The 27,841-nt window shown below is 39.0% G+C and overlaps 2 protein-coding genes and 1 non-coding gene across 5 annotated transcripts; 2 read left to right on the forward strand and 1 right to left on the reverse strand.

The window, feature by feature from the left end:
- Positions 1–20,506: 20,506 nt before the first annotated feature.
- LOC145115407 (ABC transporter I family member 17-like) lies at positions 20,507–22,263 on the forward strand. The gene is made up of 4 exons (XM_079051701.1): positions 20,507–20,750; positions 20,887–21,222; positions 21,541–21,728; positions 21,823–22,263. The coding sequence occupies exons 1-4, from the start codon at positions 20,735–20,737 to the stop codon at positions 22,075–22,077; spliced, it is 795 nt and encodes a 264-aa protein (XP_078907827.1). The 5' UTR covers positions 20,507–20,734; the 3' UTR covers positions 22,078–22,263.
- On the reverse strand, positions 22,228–27,280 carry LOC145115406 (serine/threonine-protein kinase BLUS1-like). 3 transcript variants are annotated; one of them, XM_079051699.1, is made up of 19 exons: positions 27,000–27,280; positions 26,701–26,875; positions 26,284–26,538; positions 26,067–26,191; positions 25,896–25,940; positions 25,698–25,779; positions 25,549–25,617; positions 25,295–25,465; positions 25,147–25,212; positions 25,009–25,077; positions 24,741–24,875; positions 24,624–24,652; positions 24,389–24,538; positions 23,286–23,430; positions 23,132–23,179; positions 22,970–23,056; positions 22,793–22,897; positions 22,610–22,723; positions 22,228–22,432 (listed from the first exon to the last, which is right to left on the reverse strand). In XM_079051699.1, exons 2-19 carry the CDS (start codon positions 26,857–26,859, stop codon positions 22,427–22,429), a joined length of 1,860 nt encoding a protein of 619 aa, XP_078907825.1. In that variant the 5' UTR covers positions 26,860–26,875; positions 27,000–27,280; the 3' UTR covers positions 22,228–22,426. The 3 variants fall into 3 exon arrangements, with proteins under 3 accessions (XP_078907825.1, XP_078907824.1, XP_078907826.1); XM_079051698.1 differs by having other exon boundaries at positions 26,701–26,890; XM_079051700.1 differs by having other exon boundaries at positions 24,389–24,535; positions 26,701–26,890; positions 27,000–27,279.
- TRNAK-CUU (transfer RNA lysine (anticodon CUU)) lies at positions 24,145–24,217 on the forward strand. The gene has a single exon. It is a non-coding gene; the product is annotated as a tRNA-Lys (tRNA).
- Positions 27,281–27,841: the final 561 nt, after the last annotated feature.

Raw genomic sequence — 27,841 nt, forward strand, 5'->3', positions numbered from 1 at the left:
ATCAGCCTCCCGACTTAGAAAAATCATAACTCTTGCATACGAGCTCTGTTTTCGACGTTCGTTTTTTCCACGTGTAGGTAAAAACAATATCTACAACTTTCATTTAGACTCTGTCGGCTAATTCTCGACCGATCTTTAATTTAACAGTACGAGGAGATTAGACTGTTAAATGATCGCGAAGAATTCGTAACTCCTTCATACAGACTCCCTTTTCGTCTGTCTTTTTATCGTTGAGTTCCTATTAATGAGATCTTTAACTCTCATTTAGGTTGCGTAAGCCAAAAACCGCTCGAACTAAAATTCGAGTTTCGGGCCGTGCATTATTAAGCCGAATCTTAGAAAAATCATAACTTCCTCATACGAAGTCAGATTTGGGCGTTCTTTTTATGGATGTTCTCGGTTTAACATATTCTACGACTTTCGTTTAGATCACTAAGGATAAAAGTCGCTCTATCGTAAACTCACTATTTACGCTTCCCGGTGTCGTGCCGGTTTTGCCGTACAACTTCGACGGGCCATAACTTCTTCGTTATAACTCGGATTTCGGCGTTCTTTATATGTACGGAACCCTTGAGACATATTCTACAACTTGGTTAAGAGTATTGATTCTAAATAATCTTTTGTCGAAAAGTCGTTTTCGACCCCTATTATCTCTAAATTGACTAGCCCGGATCTACGGGCGTTACAGGTAAATTGGGGCCTCGGTTCATAGGCCCGTTCAGGATCATCGCCCGGGTGGGCAAGGTGGCATATCGTTTAGAGCTCCCAGAGGAGCTTAGTCGGATTCACAACACCTTTCATGTGTCTCAGCTTCAGAAGTGCGTTGCCGACGAGTCCTCAGTCATATCCCTGGATGACATACAGTTGGATGGGAGTCTGAATTATGTTGAGAGGCCAGTTGCCATTTTAGATAGGAAAACGAAGAGGCTTCAGAATAAGGAGGTGAAGTTGGTAAAGGTGCAATGGCAGCACCGAAAGGGTTCCGAATGGACTTGGGAATCGGAAGACGAAATGCGGGGGTTCTATCCGGATTTGTTTGGGTCAGCAGACTTCGAGGACGAAGCCTAATTCAAGTGCGGGAGAGTTGTAACGTCCCGATTCTCAGGTATTATTAATATGAAATCTTTTGAGTTTTCAGGTTTACTCGACGAGTTGGTCTCCCTACTCGTCGAGTAGTAGCGGGTTGGTCCACGAAGTTTAATGACCTACTCGCCGAGTCTAGAAGGGGACTCGACGAGTAGGAGCTGGCAGATAAAACCCTAAATCCCGGGGTTGTGCACCCTATTTAAGGAATCATAAGCCTCCCTTGGCCTCTGGACAGTCCTTTGAGAGTCTAGAAAACCCTAATCCGTGTGGTGCTTCTTCCTTGGGTGTTTTAAGATTTGGAGAGTGGATCTTGGAGGAGAAGAGCTAGGAGGGCAAGAGGATAAGAGAAAGGAAGTAGAAAGTTACCTCAGTTTAGCATCACTGAAGGTATTAAGTCGCCACCTTCACTTCATTTTCCTTCTAGATCTCTTGTAGTTGAGATTTAGGGTTTTTATGGCTTGATTGAGAGGTTTATGTGGCATATGAGCTAGATCTGAAGTTGTAACTTCAGATCTGGACCCTCCTTGGGTTCTAGAGTCATAAAGCTCTGAGATTGGCCTTGAATGAAGCTTTCCTTGAGTTTGAACCCCCATTATGAGATTGGATTTGTCCGTAAGAGCCTTTTTAGCCATGCATGCACGTAAAGTTTGCAACTTTACGTGAAAAGTATGCCTTAGAAGCTTGGATCTGTAATTTGGAGCCACTGCATGGCTTAAAAGAGTCTGAATGGATTAAGGACTGTAGGGACTCGGCGAGTCGCAAGGTTGACTCGGCGAGTCATATGAAGATAGGCCTAGACTCGACGAGTTGGATGAACAACTCGGCGAGTCCGATGAAGATTGTCGTAGACTCGACGAGTTGCAGGAACAACTCGGCGAGTCGGTTAAAGTTTTCCCCATCTGAGGATGCATGTGATCTTGTCGAGTTGCAAGGAGGGAAAACTCGACTGGTGGTCTTGAATTTCGATCAAACCTTAGGAACTCGACGAGTCACCTCGGTGACTCGGCGAGTGGGCAATATTCCGAGAAACTCGGCGAGTCACTAGAAGTACTCGGCGAGTTAGGGTCAACATGGACTGTTGACTTGACCTTGACTGAGCTTGACCAGGGTTGACTTTGGGGGAAATGATTGGTTATTGTATGACACTTTTAGGCAGTTGAGTTGGAGCAGCATGTGGGGCATATTTGGTCGCAAAGTGTCAGTTTAGCATCCGTGACAGGTAAGTCTTCTCACCATGCCTATGGGTCTAAGGCACCAAGGCCGGCTCATTATGTGATTATGTTATATGTGCTAGTCCTTCTGTGATTTGATATGATTTGTGATTGTGTGTTTTGCATGAAAGACCTCGGGGGGAGCCCGTGGCATTGGATATAAGACCATGTGGGGTAGCCCATGGCATTCCTAGGTGAAGACCATGTGGGGTAGCCCATGGTATTGGACATAAGACCATGTGGGGTAGCCCATGGCAGTCCTAGGTAAAGACCATGTGGGGTAGCCCATGACATTCTTGCTGAATCGTATTACATGATATATGTGGTATGTTTATAGCTTTATCTGCTATCAGAATATGTGTATGTGATTGTGTGTGGTATGCTCTGGGAAACTCACTAAGCATTTCGCTTACAGGCTATTGATTTGTTTCAGGTACTTCTAAGCCCAAGGGCAAGGGCAAGGCGTGATGACGTGGCGTGCACTCTATCTCTTTTTTTGATTGTTTGGGACCCTCTGATGATTTCAAAAAAAAAGCAATGATGTAATAAATGTGATTTGGAAAACAAATGTTTTGGGAATCTATGGTTTATGAGGATGGTTTGGTTAATTGAAAATGAAAAAAATTCTTTGTAAAAAATTGGGTCGTTACAAAACACTTTATATTTTGGATTCATGTAATGTAAACTAAGTACTTGATGTAAACAATGCCAATTGTACTATGTAATGTTTGGTGATGAATGTGTTATGTTTCATGTATATTCATTGTGATGATATTTCAATTGTTAGTCACGCCAGCCCCCGGACGTTTCCGCCGTCTGGTTCGGGGGTGTGACAGGTTCTCTTTAGAAACCATTGGCTCTGTAACGACCCATGTTTTCTATACATCTAATCTAAGGGAAATATAATAGTTTTCATATGATTACGAAATTTTTCTCTAATTAAAACACTTTCTTCCCAGGAATAATCACGGGTGTACAGTAAAAATCTACATACAAATTAGAACAATAAGAAAATACAACAAACAACATCCTACTATCTATATCTTTCTTGTGCTCTTGTCTTCTCTTCTGGTACCACGAATGCTACTACCTGAACATGCAAAACATAACATTTATGCAATATCATATACGTTGTGTCTGGTGAGTTATTCTTCTGTTTTTTCTTATCTTTCATCGTTCTTTCTCTTTCTCATACTCTATCATCTATTTTCTTTCTCTAATAGCATACAATGTTATTCCTTCTTCTTTCATCTAGCTCTTTTATCTTTCTTCTCAACTCTTTCTCATCTCATATATCTCTATCTCTATCATCTACTTTGTTTCTCATACTATTCTTTTATCATTTTCTCTGGCTCTTTTCATACTCTACTCATACTCTATCTATGTCTCTAACTTTATATTTTCTCTACTCTGTGCTCTAACTCTTAACATGCCTTCACATGATTTGCTTACTCTTCATCTTTCTTTATTCTCAACTTTAATGCCTCAACATTCTTTTCTCATATAGACCCAACGGTCACATCTCATACTTTAATCTCATCTATACTCTAAGTGAAACAACATCCCACTTTCATTTTCGGGTGAACTCATCAGGACTTACTCTTCTATCTTATGATCCCTCTTGGATCCTTACTATTTATTTCTACTCTTGAACCCCTCGTGGGTTCCTTACACTTAACCCCTCGTGGGTTACATCTAAGTTCTTACAAAGAACTCTCTTATCTTGTTCTTCTCACGAAACCTTTTTTCTATTTTCTCTAATCATACTCAATCTGGATTCTCGCAATAATCATCTATCTACATCCCCAGAAAGGAATCCTCTATCTATGTTCCTTACACTTAACCCCTCGTGGGTTGCTTACACCTAACCCCTCGTGGGTTACATCTAAGTTCTTACAAAGAACTCTCTTATCTTGTTCTTCTCACGAAACCTTTTTTCTATCTTCTCTAATCATACTCAATCTGGATTCTCGCAATAATCATCTATCTACATCCCCAGAAAGGAATCCTCTATCTATGTTCCCTAAGGAACCATCATCTCATTCTTGTAGGAATTATACTTTTGTTTCCATAGGAACCTTCTATCTCTTGTCCCCGTAGGAACCATACTCTTGTCCCCGAAGGAACCTTCTATATCTTGTCCCCGTAGGAAACATACTATTTTCCCTGAAGGAACCATACTCTTGTTCCGGAAGGAACCTTCTATCTCTATATCTCTATCTTTTTTATGTGACTCATCGCATAAAACTAGTCCTCTGGACATCTATCTCTTTGTCTTATTGAGAGGTTATCTAATATTCCTCTTCTAGTACTTAACTCAATAATTATTTAATCCCTATCTATGTCTAATAACATTTGGCATTCTACAATACCATTAATGTCTAAACATAGATACATACTCTATGATTACACTGCATGTAATCAACATCTATCTTTCTCTACTGTCTATTGGGTATTAACAAATACCTTTTTCATCTAAACCCGCATACATTTGTATACATACATGCTCTATTACATGTATCTTATGTATACCTCTTACAAACTCAAAATATGTGTACATGCTCTGATACATGCTCTTACATACATATTCTTCATCTCATTACTTGGGGACATTCACTTAGTGACCCAAGCTCCAATATACATGATAGATTCAATTTATTACTTACTTTTCTAGTTTATTTTAGCATTTTTCATCTCATTCTAGTTAATTTTCATGCATATTTTCTCTTTTTGTTATTTTATATCTTTATCGGGTACTTTCTAGTCTTTTGAGCTTAATTGCAAATTTATCGAAGACTATTCAACGCGGAGGATTGTGGTATGCTTGTGGACTTGAAAATGGTGCACTTGGGCTTCGTAGCAAAAAGAAGAAAGAATTAAATTAGGGTTTAATCTTGAATGAGGATTGGAGGATGATGTAATTATTTTAAGCTATGGAAGATCAAAGGAGCAATGGGCTTGTCTAGAAGAAAAAAAAATAGGCTAAGTGGAATCTCATGTGGGCTTGACCAAGAAGATAGAAGAGTGAAAGAAGAAGTCCATTTAAATGGGCCAAATTACCAATTATGTGCGACTCACGTGGTCCGCTTGTGTATGTCAAACGGTCTGCATGAGTTCTCATGGGTAGATCTAGAAATTCAAACTTGGCTGGTATATGGGGAAAGTTTGTAGGAGTCTTTTGTATCACTTTTTGGATCTGAAAATTTGTGTTTTCTCTCTGCATTTTGGAGCTTTTGAAGAACACTAATAACACTTTGAAGATTGTGATTTCATCTTATTTTCACCTTGAATGTTTGGTCCATTTAATTCTTGTTTTGTTTTCTTAAGTTCTTAACTTTAGCCATGCTAGGCTAAAATTCTTTTGGTTGACTTAAGTGGTATTTCTTGAATGTTTGGTTGATACTAAAGAACATTATGAACTTGTTCTTGAATCTTTATGAAAGTGTTTTCCATTTAACATCTTCTTTCTACTTATATGTCTTTATACATGAGTTTAGATGTATATGTAGTGATTAGTTGGCTAATTTCTTGATTAAGTAATGAATCTTCAAATTAGCAAGCAACAAGTGGTTCCTGTGTTATTTTTCACTTCACACAATCATAAAAACATTTTCTCCAACATGGTAGTGAAAGCTTTTGACTCCTCTTGGATTTGGTGACTTTTTTGGTTCTTGATGCTAGTTAACTTTCACTACTTACATGCTTAATGAAAATTATGAATTTAAATAAGGAAATATGTTATGAGCTTCTATAACTATATTAACAACTAAGAAAAGTATAGGTAATCTCAAGCTTCTTGGATTGCTATAGCCAAATTAGAGATTTATGACAAGAATTGCACCTTGGGTTCTAATGTTGTATTTATTTGATGTTCAAGTGATGAAACCTTATGTCAACCATATGTAACATCCCAAAAATCATATAAATTTAAAATTTTCAAAAACAACCCATTTCATTCATAAAGTGTTTACAAACCCATTATTTCAAAAGTATTATTCAAAATCAGAATATCCCAAGATCCAGTGTCATAAAAACAGGAATATGTTTTGTGACAACCCGAAACTTTGTCCGTTTCCGTTACACGATTTCCATTAATAAAATTTCGAATTCATTAACTTTTTCGTCAAATTTCTTGGTTTAGAAAATAATCTAGTTATATATAATTGAATTATTTGCGATTCAGAACCAAAAATAGCGCGGAAACCCGAATATCCCGAAAAATCAATCAATTCCGGCCTAAGTGAGTTTACAGCCGTAAACCCGTTTACGACCATAAACCCGTTTACGGTCAGTAAAGAGTGGACCCCACCACCGACCGCAAAACCACTATAAATACGAGACCTCCACCTTCATTTGAACACTTCTGGCCAAAAACTCTCTCCTTCTCTCTCTAAGAACCTTGACCGTAAACACCTGAAAACGCCTTCAAAACTTCGGAAAACATCGAGAAACCCCGTTTGGAGTCACCTTGGAACGTCTGGAAACGCTTATCTCTTCGAAATCAGCACCATTGTTCTCGAGTTTACGGTCCATCTTCAAATACCGTAAACACTGTTCTTGAGTTTACGGTCCAAGCCTTCAAAGACCGTAAACTCTGTTCTTGAGTTTACGACCGTAAACTCACCGAGCCTTCAGAAACCGTAAATCCTAGCTTACGACCGTAAACCCTGTTCACGGCCGTAAACTGTCTGTCGACCGTAAACTCTTGTTCACGGCCGTAAACACCTTTTAAGTGGTGCTTTTGACTGAAAACTCACTTTCATCGATTCGATCAAGTCCCGGTAACATTCCTCAACCGAATACAAGTGTTCCTCTAACACGTTATCTAACGAAATCGCTAATTTAGATATATATATGTATTTATTTGATAGTAGGATTTCGTTAAGTGTCACGTGCAACAACTCGAGGATCTTCATTTCAGTCAACGATTTCACGCAACAACTGTGAGTTCATACCCCTACATTTTCCATATTTTCAATGTTTTTAGGGGGGGGGGGGGGGAATACAAGCTAAACATAAATGTTTTCAATAATATACATAAAACTTATGCAAATCTCATACTTTAAATCCCTTTTGTACTATGCTGAGCATAAGAGACGTTTTCACTAAAATTGCATAGTTTTTCCGGACATGCTATTCGCTACGTTTTACATGCAAACTATAATTGGTATAGTTTGGGATTTTTCTAAAACATATCAAGTATAGAAACTTTCACTACTAAACATATGCACTAAGATAGAAATCGTTTACAGTTTACATCACTACTCTATCATGGTATTCATAACTGTAATTATCACTATATACGGTAAACATACGGGTTTTCACTACGGTAGAACGCTACTACACTACATGTAAACTAGATTGTATGATACTGTGAGGCGCTACTTCACTACTGTACCCTTAGGTGTACAGGGATAAATCCTACCATAGTATAACCAGAGTCTCCTGGAGGGAGAGCGTGAGATTTGTGAATAGATCTATTCGGGACTGACAATCCCACACCCGAACTGCTAGCTACAGTTAGGAAGGCATGCCTGGGGTGACAAATGTCATTTCACTCAACGCCTGAAGAACGTTGGAAAGGTCACTAGTCATATCAAGCATGGTTATACGACTCACAATATGTATAAATCACCTTTAGTTTACAACTTGACACTCTTCAACAGTTTTATTTATACTAAATAGAACTAGCACACACTACGTATACTGGCTAAAGTCAGGGTTTTCAAACAGAACCGATTATGCATTGGTTTCACATACAAAATACCTATACTTCATGATTAGCTCTAGCTAGTCACATGAGGTAGTATTTTCGCATATTACTACGGTTTTCAGTGACTAACATTCATGGTTTTATACAGAATTGGGAACAATACATTTTTACTAAAGAAAATATCGGATTTTCTTGGAACTATACAAACATTTTTGCGAACTCATCAACGATTTTCACTACAAACCACCGCTTATGAACTCACCAGCTTTATGCTGATACTCTTTCAAACTGCTTGTATTCTCAGGAAATCAGTAGACAGGTACTTGCTGGATTTTCGAGGAACTGGAGCAATAAGAGTTTTATGTTTATTCTATACAAAGCTATTGGATGTAATTCAAACAAAGTTTCAGACAAAGTTTCAACTGATGTAAATATTTTTATTTAAGTATTCAATGTAATGGTTGTGTTGCTATGATTGTTGTTATTCATTGGTTGTGATGCTACACATGACGTCCTCCGCCCCGGAACGTTTCCGCCAACGGTTTCGGGGTGTGACAGATTGGTATCAGAGCCCTTGTTTATAGCGAACTAGTATACCGAACCTTACGTGGTATACAACTATAAACACTAAGGGGCCTAAGTGCTCTACGCTAAAAGTATACTTTCAAAAATATAAGTATTTTTATAAAAAGTATACGAGCATGCATACATAACAGAATTCGTGTCACTAGTAGAGCAAAACGAAAAGTATTTGGATGTTGGAACGCTGTGGTTAAACCTGGGCAGTTATGTAATCATGTCTAGGGTGAATATAGCCTGATCAACTATATTCAGTCGAGACATGACCAACATGTGCTTGGGAGTGACTGTGGTGTTACAGCAGGCCTAAAAACTTACCAAAAATCATCTCACATAAAATACTATAGGAGTATTTTAGCTAGAGCCAAACTCAGTATACTGATTCACTCTAAGTGTTACTACCTCTTCTTCCTTAAAGAGATAACTTACTTGCGTCAGTAACTTTTCTGTGCTTATCGCTCGGTAGTATACTTTTATTATCAGGATGAGATATATCTTGTTATATATATATCTCGAGGACTTACCATCCTCTTCTTCCTGATTGTTTCTAGAACAAGATGCCTCCTCGACCAAGACCCATCAGAAGGAACGACGACACTCCGCCACCACCACCACCTCCTCAGTTCGACCCTGTCATGTTTCAGGCAGCAGTTACCGCCGCCGTGACTGCAGCAATGGCACAAGTGAATGCTGGTGGGGCTGGAGGTGGAACCGACCCACAGAGACAAGGTGGAAGTCAGGGACATCAAAAAGAGTGTTCCTACAAGGACTTCATTACTGCGAAACCCAAGTCCTTCGATGAAAATGGAGGTGTCATCTCCCTGACTCGATGGTTCGAGAAGATCGAATCCATCTTCGAAATTTGCGTCTGTTCTAAAGCAAACAAGGTGAAGTTCGCCGCCTGCACCTTCACCGGCAGAGCCTTGACCTGGTGGAATGGTCGGGTCAAAACCCTAACCCTGCCAGTGGCTAATGCCATGGGTTGGGAAAGACTGAAGGAGCTCATGCTCGCGGAGTACTGCCCTAGGGGCGAAGTGCAAAAGTTGGAGCACAAACTCTGGAACTTGAAGATGAAGGGTTCCGACATCGCTTCCTACACTGCTAGATTCTGTGATCTGGCTCTCCTCTGTCCGGGAATGGTCACCCCGGAAAGCAAGAAAATCGAAAGGTACATCTGGGGACTAACACAACCAACAAAAGGGAATGTCTTGGCTGCTAGACCGATTACTTTTGAAAGCGCCAAGGATCTGGCACAGACTCTGATCGATCATGGAATCGACCTGGATGAGGTGACAGCTGTCTCCGATCCACAAAAGGAAAGCGGTGGGAAGAAGAAGAAGTTTGGTAACAAACGGAAGGGTCAGTCTTCGCAGGAGCCCTCCAAGAAACAACAAACAGTGGCAGTTCATGCTGTTACTGCTCCTGCTACTGCTCCCACTGCTGTTCTAACCACCCAATCTCCTACCGGTGGTTATGCTGGAAAACTACCCCTGTGCAACAAGTGTAATTTCCATCATCACGGGCCCTGCCGTGAGTTGAATTGCAACAGCTGTGGGAAGAAAGGACACACAGCTCGATACTGCAAGACACCGACTCAACCAACCAACCAGGCTCCGGGAGCGGGCGCTGGTCAAACTTGTTATGGATGTGGAGAGGCTGGGCACTTCAGGAGAAACTCCCCCAAGGCAAAAACTGGTAGCAATACAGGAAGAGTTCTGGTGATGGGCCAGGAGGAAGCAGTTGCTGATCCTACCGTTGTTACGGGTACGTTCCTCCTTGACAACTCTTATGCATGCATTCTCTTCGACTCTGGTGCGGAGAGGAGTTTTGTTAGTCATACATTCAAACATCTAATCAAATGTAAATCCCAACCTCTAACCGAAACATTTACCGTCGAGATGGCTAACGGAAAGAAGGAGAGCACTAACGACATATTCATAGGCTGTACTCTTACCCTAGACAATCATTCTTTTCCCATCGATCTTATGCCTGTATCCATCAAGAGCTTCGATGTCATTATCGGCATGGATTGGTTGAGTTCCAATCGTGCTGATATTCTTTGCTTCGAGAAAGCTATCTGTCTCAACCATCCCTCTGGCGAAACCCTTATGATTTATGGTGATAAGCTCAGTTCGAACCTCCGTATCATCTCGTGCATCAAAGCTCAGAAGTACCTGCGGAAGGAATGCCATGCGTTTCTAGATTACGTCGTTAATGAGACGCAAAAAGTTAAAGACCTCGAGAGTCTTCCCTAAGTCTGCAACTTTCCTGATGTCTTCCCTGAAGATCTCCCAGGAATCCCTCCCGAGCGCCAAGTCGAGTTTCGTATCGACTTGATCCTCGGAGCTACTCCTGTAGCTAAATCTCCTTACCGTTTAGCGCCATCGGAAATGCAAGAATTATCCAGTCAGCTCAATGAGCTGATCAGCAAAGGGTTCATAAGGCCGAGTTCCTCACCCTGAGGAGCTCCGATCTTATTTGTGAAAAAGAAGGATGGATCCTTTCGGATGTGCATTGACTACCGAGAGCTGAATAAGCTTACCATCAAGAACCGATATCCCTTACCCAGAATCGACGATCTCTTCGACCAACGTCAGGGAGACAGTTATTTCTCAAAGATAGATCTAAGATCAGGGTACCATCAGTTGCGAGTTCATGAGAATGATGTGCCCAAAACAGCATTCCGAACTCGCTATGGACACTACGAGTTTGTAGTAATGCCCTTTGGTCTAACCAACGCACAGGCAGTATTCATGGACCTGATGAATCGGGTGTGCCGCCCTTTCTTAGACAAGTTCGTGATCGTGTTCATCGACGATATACTTGTCTATTCGCGGAGTGAAGATGATCATAAACAGCACTTGAGACAGGTGGTGGAAACATTAAGGGCAGAAAAGCTATACAGGAAATTCTCGAAGTGCGAATTCTGGATCAGGAAGGTAAATTTCCTTGGACACGTGATTAGCAAGGAAGCAATATATGTGGACCCTTCCAAGATCAAAGCGATTGAGAATTGGTCTGCACCAAAGACACCCACAGAAATCCGGCAATTCTTGGGTCTCTCGCGCTATTATCGCAGGTTCATCCAGAACTTCTCCAGAATCGCTAAGCCTTTAACTACCCTGACGCAGAAGGGTGTAACCTTCAGTTGGGGAGCCAAGCAAGACACTGCATTTCAAACATTGAAGCAGGCCCTGTGCAGTGCACCTATCTTGTCCCTGCCCGAAGGGACGGAGGACTTCGTTGTCTACTGTGATGCATCCAATCAGGGCTTAGGCTGTGTGCTCATGCAACGAGGAAAGGTTATCGCCTATGCCTCGAGGCAGTTAAAAACACACGAAGTCAATTACACAACTCACGATTTAGAGTTGGGAGCAGTGGTCTTTGCGTTAAAGATTTGGAGACACTATCTCTACGGAACAAAGTGCACTATCTTCACCAACCATAAGATCTTGCAGCATATCTTTGATCAGAAGGAGTTAAACATGAGGCAGCGACGATGGGTAGAGCTACTCAGTGACTACGAGTGCGAAATTCGCTATCATCCCGGCAAGGCCAATGTGGTAGCAGATGCCCTCATCCGAAAGGAGTATTCAGAGCGTAGGGTGAAGGCACTAACAATGACCATCCATTCCCATCTGTCCGCGCAAATCAGAGAGGCTCAGCTGGAAGCCTTAAAACCCGAGAACGTGACAGATGAAGCCCTGCGGGGAATGGATAAGAACTTGGAGGTCAAAGGAGACGGAGTGTACTACTTCATGAACCGAATCTGGACCCCATAGTATGGTGGTTACAGAGAAGTGGTCATGAACGAAGCTCACAAGACGAAATACTCCGTTCACCCAGGTTCGGAGAAGATGTACTTGGATCTCAAACAACTCTATTGGTGGCCAAACATGAAAGCGGAAATTGCTACTCTCGTGGGCAAGTGCCTGACTTGTGCCAAGGTAAAAGTAGAATACCAAAAGCCCTCAGGTTTACTTCAGCAGCCGGAAATACCTGAGTGGAAGTGGGAAAGGATAACCATGGATTTTATCACCAAGTTACCCAGATCTCCGAGTGGGCACGATGTCATCTGGGTAATTGTCGATCGATTGACGAAGTCCGCCCACTTCCTGCCAATCAAAGAAAACTTCAAGATGGAGAGACTCACACGGATCTACATTCAAGAGATAGTTCGCCTTCATGGTGTACCTGCATCCATTATCTCCGATCGAGATAGCAGGTTTACATCGAGGTTCTGGCAGTCTTTACAGAAGGCTCTTGGAACTAAGTTGGATATGAGCACAGCTTATCATCCGCAGACTGATGGACAGAGTGAGAGAACAATTCAGACCTTGGAAGATATGTTGAGAGGCTGCGTCATTGACTTCGGCGCGTCGTGGGACACTCATCTTCCTTTGGTTGAATTTTCCTACAACAACAGCTACCATACCAGCATCAAGACTGCGCCGTTTGAAGCCCTCTATGGCCGTAAGTGCAGATCCCCTATGTGCTGGGCTGAGGTGGGTGACACGCAGCTAGCTAGGGGTCAAGTCCCCGACAGTACTCTCACTGGTCCTGAGATCATCCGAGAGACAACTGAGAAGATTGTGCAAATCTGGGAACGACTGAAAGCCTCACGAGATAGACAAAAGAGCTACGCCGATAAGAGACGAAAACCCTTGGAGTTCCAGGTTGGTGACCGCGTCCTTCTGAAGGTCTCACCCTTGAAAGGCATGATACGTTTTGGGAAGCGTGGAAAGCTAAACCCAAGGTACATTGGACCGTTTGAGATCCTTGCTAGGATCGGTTCCGTAGCATACAAACTCCAATTACCACGGGAGCTCAACAACATCCACCCTGTTTTCCACGTATCAAACCTAAAGAAGTGTCTGCCCGATGAGACACTTGTGATTCCTCTCGATGAGATTGAAATCAACGAGAACCTCAACTTCGTGGAAGAACCTGTCGAAATCATGGATCGGGAAATCAAACGAACGAAACAAAGTCGCATCCCGATAGTGAAGGTTCGCTGGAATGCCAATCGGGGACCTGAATTCACTTAGGAGCGCGAAGATTAGATGAAACAGAAGTATCCGCATCTTTTTCCTAATCCATGATTTGTGACAATTACCCATATGATGGATTCTATGTTCAAATTTCGGGACGAAATTCCCTCTAACGGGGGGATGATGTGACAACCCGAAACTTTGTCCGTTTCCGTTACGCGATTTCCATTAATAAAATTTCGAATTCATTAACTTTTCTGTCAAACTTCTTGGTTTAGAAAATAATCTAGTTATATATAATTGAATTATTTGCGAGTCGGAACCAAAAATCGCGCGGAAACCCGAATATCTCGAAAAATCAATCAATTACGGCCTAAATGAGTTTACAGCCGTAAACTCGTTTACGACCGTAAACCTGTTTACGGTCAGTAAAGAGTGGACCCCACCACCGACCGCAAAACCACTATAAATACGAGACCTCCACCTTCATTTGAACACTTCTGGCCAAAAACTCTCTCCTTCTCTCTCTAAGAACCTTGACCGTAAACACTTGAAAATGCCTTCAAAACTTCGGAAAACATCGAGAAACCCCGTTTGGAGTCACCTTGGAACGTCTGGAAACGCTTATCTCTTCGAAATCAGCACCATTGTTCTTGAGTTTACGGTCCATCTTCAAAGACCGTAAACACTATTCTTGAGTTTACAGTCCAAGCCTTCAAAGACCGTAAACTCTGTTCTTGAGTTTACGACCGTAAACTCACCGAGCCTTCAGAAACCGTAAACCCTAGTTTACGACCGTAAACCCTGTTCACGGCCGTAAACTGTCTGTCGACCGTAAACTCTTGTTCATGGCCGTAAACACCTTTTAAGTGGTGCTTTTGACTGAAAACTCACTTTCATCGATTCGATCAAGTCCCGGTAACATTCCTCAACCGAATACAAGTGTTCCTCTAACACGTTATCTAACGAAATCGCTAATTTAGATACATATATGTATTTATTTGATAATAGGATTTCGTTAAGTGTCACGTGCAACAACTCGAGGATCTTCATTTCAGTCAACGATTTTCACGCAACAACTGTGAGTTCATACCCCTACATTTTCCATATTTTCAATGTTTTTAGGGGGGGGGGGAATACAAGCTAAACATAAATGTTTTCAATAATATACATAAAACTTATGCAAATCTCATACTTTAAATCCCTTTTGTACTATGCTGAGCATAAGGGACGTTTTCACTAAAATTGCATAGTTTTTCCGGACACGCTCGCTACGTTTTACATGCAAACTATAATTGGTATAGTTTGGGATTTTTCTAAAACATATCAAGTATAGAAACTTTCACTACTAAACATATGCACTAAGACAGAAATCGTTTACAGTTTACATCACTACTCTATCATGGTATTCATAACTGTAATTATCACTATATACGGTAAACATACGGGTTTTCACTACGGTAGAACGCTACTACACTACATGTAAACTAGATTGTACGATACTGTGAGGCGCTACTTCACTACTGTACCCTTAGGTGTACAGAGATAAATCCTACCATAGTATAACCAGAGTCTCCTGGAGGGAGAGCGTGAGATTTGTGAATAGATCTATTCGGGACTGACAATCCCACACCCGAACTGCTAGCTACAGTTAGGCAGGCATGCCTGGGGTGACAAATGTCATTTCACTCAACGCCTGAAGAACGTTGGAAAGGTCACTAGCCATATCAAGCATGGTTATATGACTCACAATATGTATAAATCACCTTTAGTTTACAACTTGACACTCTTCAACAGTTTTATTTATACTAAATAGAACTAGCACACACTACGTATACTGGCTAAAGTCAGGGTTTTCAAACAGAACCGATTATGAATTGGTTTCACATACAAAATACCTATACTTCATGATTAGCTCTAGCTAGTCACATGAGGTAGTATTTTCGCATATTACTACGGTTTTCAGTGACTAACATTCATGGTTTTATACAGAATTGGGAACACTACATTTTTACTAAAGAAAATATCGGATTTTCTTGGAACTATACAAACATTTTTGCGAACTCATCAACGATTTTCACTACAAACCACCGCTTATGAACTCACTAGCTTTATGTTGATACTCTTTCAAACTGCTTGTATTCTCAGGAAATCAGTAGACAGGTACTTGCTGGATTTTCGAGGAACTGGAGCAATAAGAGTTTTATGTTTACTCTATACAAAGCTATTAGATGTAATTCAAACAAAGTCTCAGACAAAGTTTCAACTGATGTAAACATTTTTATTTAAGTATTCACTGTAATGGTTGTGTTGCTATGATTGTTGTTATTCATTGGTTGTGATGCTACACATGACGTCCTCCGCCCCGGAACGTTTCCGCCATCGGTTTCGGGGTGTGACATGTTTGCACCTTGGGTTCTAATGTAACACCCGGAATCTTGAGGAACAATTTTGAGAATGAATCACCTAATTGAGGTTGGACACGACGTGTTGGAGGCACCAACACGACATGTCTAGAGATGAAAAGGCGCGGATTTATCAAGGACAACACAGTGTGTTGCCTCTTGAAACACGACGTGTTGATGGTTGGAATGAAACCCTAATCTTCTGGGTTTTGCTCCCTATTTAAAGGAATATGGAGGTTAGGGTTTGTTCACCATCAACCCCCATCAGCCCCTTAATCCCTGAAAGAAACCCTAATAATCTTTCCCTCCCATTGTTGACATAGTTTGGTGTTTTTGAAGTTAAAGAAGGAAGAAGGTGGAAGAAAGAAGCAAAGATCCAGCAAGCAATCCCCCATTATTCAGTTTGGCACTCTTCTGGACCTTTTTAAGTGTCAAAGACTTGATTTTTATCATTTGAAGTTGTTAGATATTGGGTTTTTCCCTTTTGCTTCTTGTTCTTGAATGTTGGGATGGTTAGATCTCATAAAGTTTGCAACTTTATGAATCTCCAGGTCAAGGTGACCTAGTAGTGTATTGGATCTGGTCTATAATAAGGTTTTGATTTCATGCATAGAGACTAGGTCATAAATCCTCATTTCGACCTAATATGGGTTCAAGACATGCATTGGTCATGTATGTCTAAAAAGCACCAACCTTTGGGATGGCTTAGGTGTTAGAAGCACTTCTGGAAAGGATGGACTTCATACTTTAAGGATTAAGTGCGTATTGGTCAAGCCCTTGCATTATCAGGCTTTATGGTTTGGGTTTTGGACCTTTTTGGTAGTCCCTAATGGATAAAGTTGGAAACTTTATCCTTCCTAATCACATTTCGAACTAGATCTGAGCTTTGGAGCTCTTGGAATCAAGGAAAACGGCTTAACGTATTAAGTTGTAGGAACTCGGTCGAACACGACGTGTTTGCAAGTCAACACAGCGTGTTGGTTGAGGTTTTCCCGACTGTTTTGATGCAGGCTGGAAACGACGCGTTTCTAAGTCAACACGGCATGTTGGGTCAACATGGACTGTTGACCTTGACCGTTGACTTTGACCAAGTTGGACCTTGAGGGTATTTTGGGTATTTTGGGATTTTGATGGAATTGTTCACTTGGTGGAAACAGGTATCGGTTTGAGAGTTGAGATTCGGAGTCGGTCCTCATCAGTTCTGTTCAGTCTGCGAGGTGAGTTTTCCTCACTGTACTTGCGGGTCAAAGGCACCAATGTCGGCCCATTGGATTTGATATCTTGGTATGTATGTTATTGTGTTGTAGTGATCTGTTAGATCGATATCCTGCTATATAGGATGATGTCATGCTTAGCGATCAGTAAATTTGTCTGACTGACTATATACTGTTATATGATTATCTGTTATATGTGCACAAGTTTGATCGGTGGCTGAGGCTTTACTGCTTTGTGCGTAAGCCAACAAGTCGGGGCATACCAACCTGATGGTTGAATGGGCCCGAGGGTATTCCATCCCGAGGATGATTGAACCCATAGTATGTTGGCATTGCAACCCGATGGTTAAGGGCATGGGGTATTCCAACCCGATGGTTGATTGGATCCATAGTATGTTGACATTGCAACCCGATGGTTGAGGGCTTGGGGTATTCCAACCCAATGGTTGATTGGACCCATAGTATGGTGGCATTCCAACCCGATGGTTGAGGGCCTGGGGTATTCCAACCCGATGGTTGATTGGACCCATAATATGCTGTTATTGTATTTGTGTTATTTTTTTGTGTTGGTATTTTGGGGGAACTCACTAAGCTATGTGTTTACAGTTTTGGTTTATGGTTTCAGGTACTTCAGTGGACCGTGGCAAGGCGAAGGCGTGACCGTACACATCCTTGGTTTTACAACTAATTGGATCTTGGAAGACTCTGATTTTAAATAATGTTTTGAAACAATGGTTTTGTACCACTTCTATTAGACAAAAGGGTTGTTTTGAAAAGTTTTAATTTGTTGAATTTTTGGGATGTTAAATCTAATGTTGTATTTATTTTATGTTCAAGTGATGAAACCTTATGTCAACCATATGTAACATCCCAAAAATCATATAAATTTAAAATTTTCAAAAACAACCCATTTCATCCTTAAAGTGTTTACAAACCCATTATTTCAAAAGTATTATTCAAAATCAGAGTATCCCAAGATCCAGTGTCATAAAAACAGGAAGATGTGCACGATCATGCATTCGCTTTCCCACAATCCTCTAAAGTACCTGAAACAATAAACTGAAATTGTAAGCCAAAGCTTAGTGAGTTCCCCCAAAGTACCCTCACACAACACAACAAACAATAACATGCAAATATGAGCCTTCAGCCTGAGTAGACTGCCTCTCAGGGCCTACAACCTATCTGGACCGCTCTACGAGACTTCAGCATGACTGGACCGCCTCGCAGGGCCTACAGCCTATCCAGACCGCCTCAACCCAACCACAATATGTCGACATATGTAACAGATAAACATAAACACAAAACCAACAAATATAGATAATCATACGGATCTACTAATCAGTCATATACTAGCATAACACTATCCTATAACCAGGATACATAATCTAATGGGTCGGCATTAGTGTCATTGACCCACGAGTACAGTGAGAAAAACTCACCTCTCAGTCCTATTAGTAGCAGAAAAGTACACAGCACCGAGTACAACTCCAAACACCAACTCTACCGATCACCTAAACGAAACCGATGACCTAAGCTTAGTTAATTATCCCAAAAGATCTAAAATACCCAAAATACTCTTAGGTCAACCTTGGTCAAAAGGTTAATGTCAACAAACCAGCCGAGTACGTTGGGCGTACTCAACTGTATGCGGGGCGTACTTCTCTTGACCACAGAGTCAGGGATTTAACCGCGTACGTGCAACGTACCATTTGGTACGCCCAGCGTACACACCTGGTCACCTCAACTTCTTATTAAGAGTTTAATACATCAATTCCTTACGTCCAAATCTAGATTTAAGTCCAAAAAATCATTATGAGTCATAAAGTTTCCAACTTTATGACTTTGCATGACTAGAAGTGCTTAATACCAACAAACCCTAACTTCTTAATCCATTAGGACATCCTAACACATGCATGGGGAAGAACTAAGAGCAAAGATCATATCTTTATGATTCTAGACCTCTCAAAACGTCTGAAAGGACAACTTATATGGGCTGGAGCATGCCATGCTCATAAAGGTCAAGACTTGGGACCAAAATGCTTCATGAATCAAAAACTAACAAGATCTAAAGAAATGCAAGCCAAGTTCAGAACTTTATACCTCTTGGAGGTTGCTAGGTAGATGAGGATTCCAGATCCAAAACTTCTTCAAGCTTCCAAAGTGATTCTACTTCCTTCCTTCTCCTTCAAGGTCACCAAATTGCACACCAAATGTCAAGAATGCTCAAACAATAGACTATGGTTTGCTAAGGTCGAATGAGGCGATGGAGGCTGATGAGAGAAGAGACTTAGAGGCCATAAGGATGCTTAAATAGGGTCCAAACCCTAAAAATTAGGGTTTTGGATCTCACCACGTACGCCCAACGTACAATATGTACACCCAGTGTACGTACCCACGCCCCATAATTTACAAAAATGCCACTATGGGCCATTTTACAACATTCTCATACAAAATGGCTAAAATGCAATTATATTCATACTTAGGGTTAAAATTTGGAATTACCTCAACATCAGGATGTTACACCATATTTCTCTCATTGATTTTACATCAAACCTTTTCTTTTGTTGAATTGTGTTTTCTAAATCTTAGTTTAATTTTAAGTTCTTTAAACAACCAAAAGATTAAAAACCCCTTTTTATTTTTATTTTAGTTTCACAAGTATTTCTAGAACAAAATTTTCATAAAAGTTACAAATTGAACCAATCTTTATGGATATGATCATTTTACCATTATACACTACTTTGTGTACAATATTTAGGATTATTTATTTTGTTGGTCATTTTCACGAAGTCACAGCTTCATATTGTCATCTCTTTATCATAATTGGTTATTTTGTCCTTTTGGTGAATATTTGACTAAAAGTCAACTTTCTCTAAACTTTATGCTTACATTCTCATTCTTCTTCTTCTTCTTCTTCTTCTTCTTCTTCTTCTACCTCTCTCTCTCTCTCTCTCTCTCTCTCTTGCTCCCTTTTGAAGCTAGTTGCAAGTGTTGGTGTTTAGAAGACAATTATGCCCTCGTGTGCAATGCACGTGAGGGGTTTAACCAAGAACAAACGGTGGTTAACTCTAGGGACCTGTTCCACACACAAACCTCTCAATAAGGACCAAAAATCCAATTTTCAAAAAGTTTGGACCATATCCACAAAAAATGACAAACCACAGGGACCATTTTTGTATTTTTGTCTAAAATTGCAAATGGTATAAAATGTAAAAAAAAATATCATTAAAAAGTGTTAAATAAAAATTTATATATTTATTTCAATTTTGCGGACCTCCAATGCAGCTATTACACGTCTATAAGCTGTAGGTGGAGGCTGTAACTGGACTTTAGAGGTGTTTTCGCACGAATAGATCGTGCGATTACCATCTAGATCCTCCTCCATGTGAAGTGACACTGACACCTCCACTCAAACAAAAAATGAAACAACCGGACAGGTGATATCCGGCCATGACTTCCTACCACTGAGGAGGCCTTTTGCTCATCTACATAATCAGTGTGTGAGATCGCACTATTCCGCTAAGCATCGGTTTCGATGGAGGTTTTCGAAGGTAAGACCAATTTTAAGGCAAATATGCATTGTAATTTGAAACTTCACGAGTAATTCTATTGATATTGAACCCCGTTCAAGATTTTTGGTAATCGGTTTGTTGATCCTAATTTTGGTTTTGGCATTTTAACAAACAGTTGATCAGCCGGAACATTTACTGTTAGTGAACGAAGACGAGCATGGTGGATTTAATGGATCAGAAGCCAAAATTGAAGTGAAGAATTTGTGGAGATTTTCAGTTAAAGGAGTTTCCATCCTTCAGAACGTAAGTCTGGACATACCTAGAGGCAAAATCATCGGAATCATAGGCCCGAGTGGTAGCGGTAAGTCTACGCTATTAAGAGCACTCAACCGTCTATGGGAACCAGCTTCCGGCACGGTGTTCCTTGACGGAAAAGATATCACCGGCCTTGATGTTCTTCAGCTGCGGCGAAAAGTCGGTATGCTGTTTCAGCTTCCAGTTTTGTTCGAAGGTAAAATTAAATGATCAGATTCTAATTTTGTTTTATCCAAGGGTCATATTAAATAATTACTTTTGGCTGCTTTAACTATAAATAAGAGAAGCATTCCCAAATACACCCCCAAATTATTATAATCACTTTTGAAACGCACTATTAAGAAGTTGCAAGAATGCTGGTTATTGAGATAAATGTATAATTACCTACATTTATGTGGTTTTAATCAACCAAATATCTTATTTTACTTGTGATTCTTCCACTTGTAGTAATAGCTTTCAAAACGTAAGTACTTTTAAAAATGAGATGCTCGAGTAACATTTAGATTCTGAACAGGGACAGTTGCAGACAACATAAGATATGGGCCACAGCTGAAAGGAAAGAAACTAAGCGATCAAGAAGTGTACAAGTTGCTGACTTTTGCTGATCTTGACTCCTCTTTCTTCAACAGACATGGCAACGAACTATCTGTTGGTCAAGCTCAAAGAGTTGCACTTGCTAGAACATTAGCCAATGAGCCAGAGGTAATTTGGTTCGTTTTGCTTAAATTATGGTAATGAAAAGTAACTCATGTGAAATTACCTAAGTACCCCTTCTTGTTGGCTCTTCCTTACTTAGGTTCTGTTATTAGATGAGCCAACAAGTGCTTTGGATCCAATATCGACACAGAACATAGAAGATTTGATGATGAAGTTGAAGAGTAGTAAAGGGATGACGATTGTTATGGTTTCCCACAGCATTAAACAAATTCAAAGGATTGCAGACGTGGTTTGTGTGCTTGTAGGTGGTGAAATTGTTGAAGTCTTGAATTCAGACAAACTCTCAGAAGCTAAGCATCCTATGGCAACAAGATTTCTTGAACTGGGTTCTTGATTTCTATCAGAATTCAACGATTGAATCCCCGTAATAGTGTTTATCAGAACACTCGGTATGTGTATAATGATTAATAAATGGTTTTTTTTTTTTTTTTTTTTTTTAATCAATGTAGAGCAAATAGTGTGACTTAATTTATGCACAAATTGGTTGAACAAAGTGAAATGAAGTTTTATCAGTGATAAATTAGGAATAAAATTTTAAAAGGGGGATGGGAGAACATTATCTTTCAAACCCTCAACAACATAATACTAAAGATATATATATGCACCTAAACTTTGACATTTTTATTCCGCGAACGATCTTTGGGCGAACATCTTCCGGTTTTGACTTTAAGGTATAATAAAATTCATACCTGAAATGACATGTCACAAGTTGGTAACTCAAAAGGATAAAGTTAATTAAAAGAAAAACAGCCAACTGACACTAACTGGTCCCAATTGATTTTCACCTTCTTACTGAAAGAGGGAGCATAAAGGGACTAGAATTTATAATTAAAAAAAAAACAGGTATGGTGAAGTTGCAAACTAACCTGGGGATTCTCAATTCGGCATTTCTGGAGCTCCTCTTGTGCACATGCGAGCCTCCATTGTAAATAAGTTATTTCATTAAGTAAATCCTTTTCCCTATTGCTGCTTGCATCGAGCTGAAAATAGGAAAATAAAATTATTTTCGAAATGGAGACTTATAAGTTATAAAGCAAAAGAATGCGTACCATGGGTTTATCTAGTATGGGAAAGTTTGCAGATGGGCATCCTCCATCTATATTAAAGTTAGAATCGCCAGCGGAGTTTGCCTTCATTAGACTCAATATGCAATCCTATAAGAGTAATAAAATGTGTAAACACTTTTTTACTTTTAAGTAAATTGAAAAGTGAAGGACGTTACATACCCTTTGAAGAGTAGTTGTCTGCAAAATAAACTGCAGCGCAGGCATAGGAAGATTGTTCTGGAGACCAATGGGATTTTGGGGTATTATCTACAAACAACATTATATTATTATTCCTAAAAGTTGCTAATAAATGTGGTATCAATATTTTTAATAAATCCAAACCTGCATGCTATGACTCTTCTGCATTATGGGGGGTGGGGCTGCTGCTGTCTACAAAAAAAATAATGACTGTTACTTTTAATCTGGATGTAAATTGAAACCTCAAAAATATTTATCAAATTCAAAAAAAAAAAAAAAAAAAAGGTGAGCTAAATACCTTGTCAAAGTCGATACTCTCGGAAGTAACCTTAAAACGGCCTCTTTGTTGGACACGATGACCTTTTGCTTTGTCATCATGTTCATCACCACTTGCTGCTCCATTGCAACTAGGGACTCTAGGGAATTGACTTTGCAGCTTCTCACTGTAATTTCATATAATCAAATAAACACGTGTCACTTGTGAAACAGCTTAAACTAGTGACTTCACAGAAAGAGAAAAAGGTATCTTAACATTGCTGCATATCATATGCTATTTTCTAGCAAAACATCAAAAAATAAGTTAGTAATCTATGTGTATTCAAGGCCAATAAGGTTAAGCTTATTATACATTAATGTCATATTTGTATGGAAAAACCTTAGACTAACAACAAAATGAATAAAAAATTTATCGATTTGAAGCAATTTCATATAAACATTGCACTTTCCAACATTAATTACGATTCAATGAACTATCAAACCATTACAACATTTCTTGCACCAAAATAATCAAAATTGAGTAATATTTGGGGCAAAAAGTAGTTCCTGTTCAACCCATTGCACCATTTTTATCATAAAAAAAGAATAATTCTAGGCATATTCATTTTCATATAGAACTTAAAAAACAACTCTTATATTTATTATCATTTTCACAAATTTGATCTACATTTTTTTTTATCACGGTAGCTTTGTAGATTATTATTATCAAAAATTTATAACCAACAATAGTATGTGCATCTAATCAGTCATCATAATATTTATCCAAAATTTAAATGAGTTTGAAACATAAATAATAAAAAATATAACATGTTAGTATATAAGTTTGAAACATAAACATTAAAATACAGTATAAAAACATATTTACAATAAAAATATCAACAGCCCGTCTAGCTCAGTTGGTAGAGCGCAAGGCTCTTAACCTTGTGGTCGTGGGTTCGAGCCCCACGGTGGGCGAATTTTTTTGGAGCTAGCCCAAAAGATAAAAAGTACTTTTGGGCATAATTTATGCGTTTTTTTTTTTTTGTTTGTATAAAACTATAAATCCCATTCTTGTAAATTGTATTTTATATGCGGATATTTGAAACTAAGCCCAAAAGACAAAGGATAATTTAAGCGAGTTGATACCTATCCCATGAAGCTGCCCTCTGGTGAGAATGAGAAGGAATGCGATCGAACTCACTGGAATTATCTGCACGAGGAGAAGAATTTGCTGAAACCATTTGTCCGCTGTTAGAACCAACGCTTAACTCATCTTCAGATTTCTCGCATTTTCTACTGACACATAAAACAAAATGTAAATCCAATAATGATAATATCGACTCTCCGACTATATGCAATTTAAAACTAAACATAAACGTACATGGATAAAGGAGCCAGAGCAGATGGATCCTACAATGATTTTAATTATATTATTAAACTCATTATCTAAAGTCAAAAAACGTAAAACAGATGAATAGTCATCCAAAACTTTACTTACAATTTCTGCACTTTCTGAAGCTTCACTCAAGGATGACAATTGATGCTGAAGCTTTCTTTCATTAAGACCAGTCCCGGGGAAGGAATTCATGCTTCCCAACTGATATTTCTCAGCTACAGAGTCCTCATCTTGGAGCTTTTATTACATGAAAATTATTGTCACTTAATACATGATTAACCTAGTTTTTTCGGCTTAACTCAAAAAGAAATAACCATGTATAGCTTGTCTAGACATTAAGCCCATTAAGTAAAAATTGTATGCAACATACCAAGGAAGCTTGTGCCTTGACATCTTCAAGGTCAAAGTTCCATCCACTGATCCCTCTTTTGTATTCGTTCTGGAAGGAAGTTATTTAAAACATAAGTACAAAATTATGCTTCATTAATGACATTTCAATAACCCCTACCTGTGACATTTCTTCTTTCTGCCCATCTGGAATTTCCTTTTGAGCAAGCATATCTTCCTCCTTTTGCTGTTATTACAAAATTAGTTTCTTAGCACAAATAAAAAAACAATAACATTACAATTAAAAGAAATTCTTATAATAGACCAACCTTTAGTGCTTGAAGACGATCACCAATTGTTGGGAGGCCTTCTAGAAGCTTACGTACTATAAAATCATTTGATCTCGCTTGTTTGAAAAAATAATGCTTCAAAAGCTTCTTGGCAGAAGGACGCTTTGAAGGATCTTTGACTAGACAACTTGCAGTCATCTGCTTAAAAGACTATAAACAAACAAAGTGTCAGATCACATATTTACAGTATTATAAAAAAAAAAAAAAAAAAAAAAAAAAACAGAAGATGTTACCTTAGAAAACTTATTGTCCCTCTCATAATCAAAACCAGGGGGTGCATTTTGCAAGGTCATTAGCAAAACCTACCAAATATAAATAAAGTATTTTAAACTAACTGATCATCAACATTAAGCAACATTTATGGGTGAAAAGTGAAAGGCACCTTCATTGGGGGATATTTAGAGAAAGGAGCATGCCCATGAGCAAGCTCCAGAGCTGTTATACCAAAAGACCATATATCAGCCCTGCATACAGGAAAATTACCAGCATGCCCTTTAGGTATAAAAAGTAAAAACAATTTTGTGTTTGAATAATAATAATAAGTGGACAAGTTTTGATGTGGTAAAGAAAAATTACTGACTTGAAGTCATATCCATGTAATTGCTCCATAACCTCAGGGGCCATCCTAACAAAAAAGGTAAATTGTCTGAGTAAGAAAATAATCATCATATTTAAAATAACCCTTGATGAATAGAAAATTAATTAAAGAAATGTTGATAAAGAACAAGAGTATATAAATATGAGAATTTACCAGCATGGTGTCCCAACAAAAGTATTCCTAACACGTTGTCTGTCACCTGAATCAAATAAGCAAGCTGAAACACCAAAATCACCCAGCTTGATTGCACCTTGGTCACTGATAAGAATGTTCCCAGCCTATGCAAAAACCCCAAAAAAAAATAAAAGCAAAATATTCAGTTTGGAATATAAATATATAATTATAATGGGAATGATGAAAACTGACTTACTTTGACATCTCGATGAATGTGGCCATGATGATGAAGATACTCCAATGCCTTTAATGTCTCACGCAGTATAGTTGCAATAACAACTTCCTCAAAACCCTCAGGATGAAAAGCCTTCAACATATGAAGACAAGAACCACCAGCCATAAAAGGCATAACAACCCATAAGTTATGGTCATTTACAAAGGAGCAGTGTGATTTAAGAACATTTGGATGATCAACCAGCATCATTATCTGAGACTCCCGTGACACGTTGTTCTGGAAACAACAGATCAAAAATTTTGTAAGTTCCTTTTAGATGAATCTATGGGAATTGAATCTTGGAGATGTTGTTACTATATCAGCTAATTAATCACTATAAGATAGATTTTTTAAAGTATCGTGAATAACAAAATATGGAAAAACAAAATCTGAATTTACCAAATCGCAGTTTCCTTGTTCAAAATCGAGAACTTTTATAGCCACAACCTCATTGTTGTCGAGACACTTGGCCCTGTAAACATAGGCGTTACCACCTTGCCCAATCTCCTCATACAGCACATAGTGCTCCGCTCCGATCGGGAATTTCTTCTTGTCCATTTCAATCAATCAATTCCTGATCAAACAAAAACTGGATATATCTTATTAAAAATGCACCTCATACAACGAATCTTAATTCTACACTCCGTATGTGTGATAATTAAACAAAAACAAAAGCAATGTAAATTTTAGGAACTTACATAAGAACGAGCCCTTGAAGATCAATTCTACGTACAAGCACCGAAATTACAGAATCAACATTGATTATACATATTAACCGATGCAATATTTAACAAAATCAATCTTGAGATTTTCCGAGGTGCAATAAAGGAAAGTTTACAGAGGCATTGATGATGATGATGGTGATGACGACGGCGAGAGCGAGGATGTTCTCTGGTTTCTCGTGACGGAGGAGAGAGAGAGTACCTATCGGATCGCCGCTCGAACGTAGAAACGTTTGTATGCTAAAATCCCGCCACTTGTTATGTCAATTGTCATGTCATGAGTCATCACTTCTTAAATTTGGATTTCCATGACTTGCGATGAAGTTAAATCAAGGAACTAATGTACAACTGTTGATGCACCATGTCCAAGTCGTTGAAAGTTGCTAGTACAGTTACACAACAATTTTTCTTCCTATGCTGTATAACAATACGTGTTTTAAAATGTTGTACCACTCCATAGCAAATCTTTTTATTGATATTTGGTATATACATTAACATATATGACATATATAATTCACAGGGTTTATACACATAATAACGGTCGATTACCTATTAAGGAATGTATATTTTTTTAATTAATCTTTAAAGGCAATGCGATAGATCTATAATCTAATAAAATGTATTGTCCTACAAATTTTTTTTTTGATTAAAAATACATTTTTATCATCCATACAGAACTAGCACATTCTTTATTACTATTGTCTATAAAATAACGCATATTGTTTTTTTATAAATATTGTTATGTTTATTTTATAAAAAGTATAACATAAGAACAGAAAATATGATATCATGAAAAGTGAAAACAAGGCATTAGAAAG

Source organism: Lactuca virosa, chromosome 5, assembly GCF_052849685.1.
Source record: "Lactuca virosa cultivar CGN04683 chromosome 5, Lactuca_virosa_CGN04683_v6, whole genome shotgun sequence".
Lineage (NCBI taxonomy): Eukaryota > Viridiplantae > Streptophyta > Magnoliopsida > Asterales > Asteraceae > Lactuca > Lactuca virosa.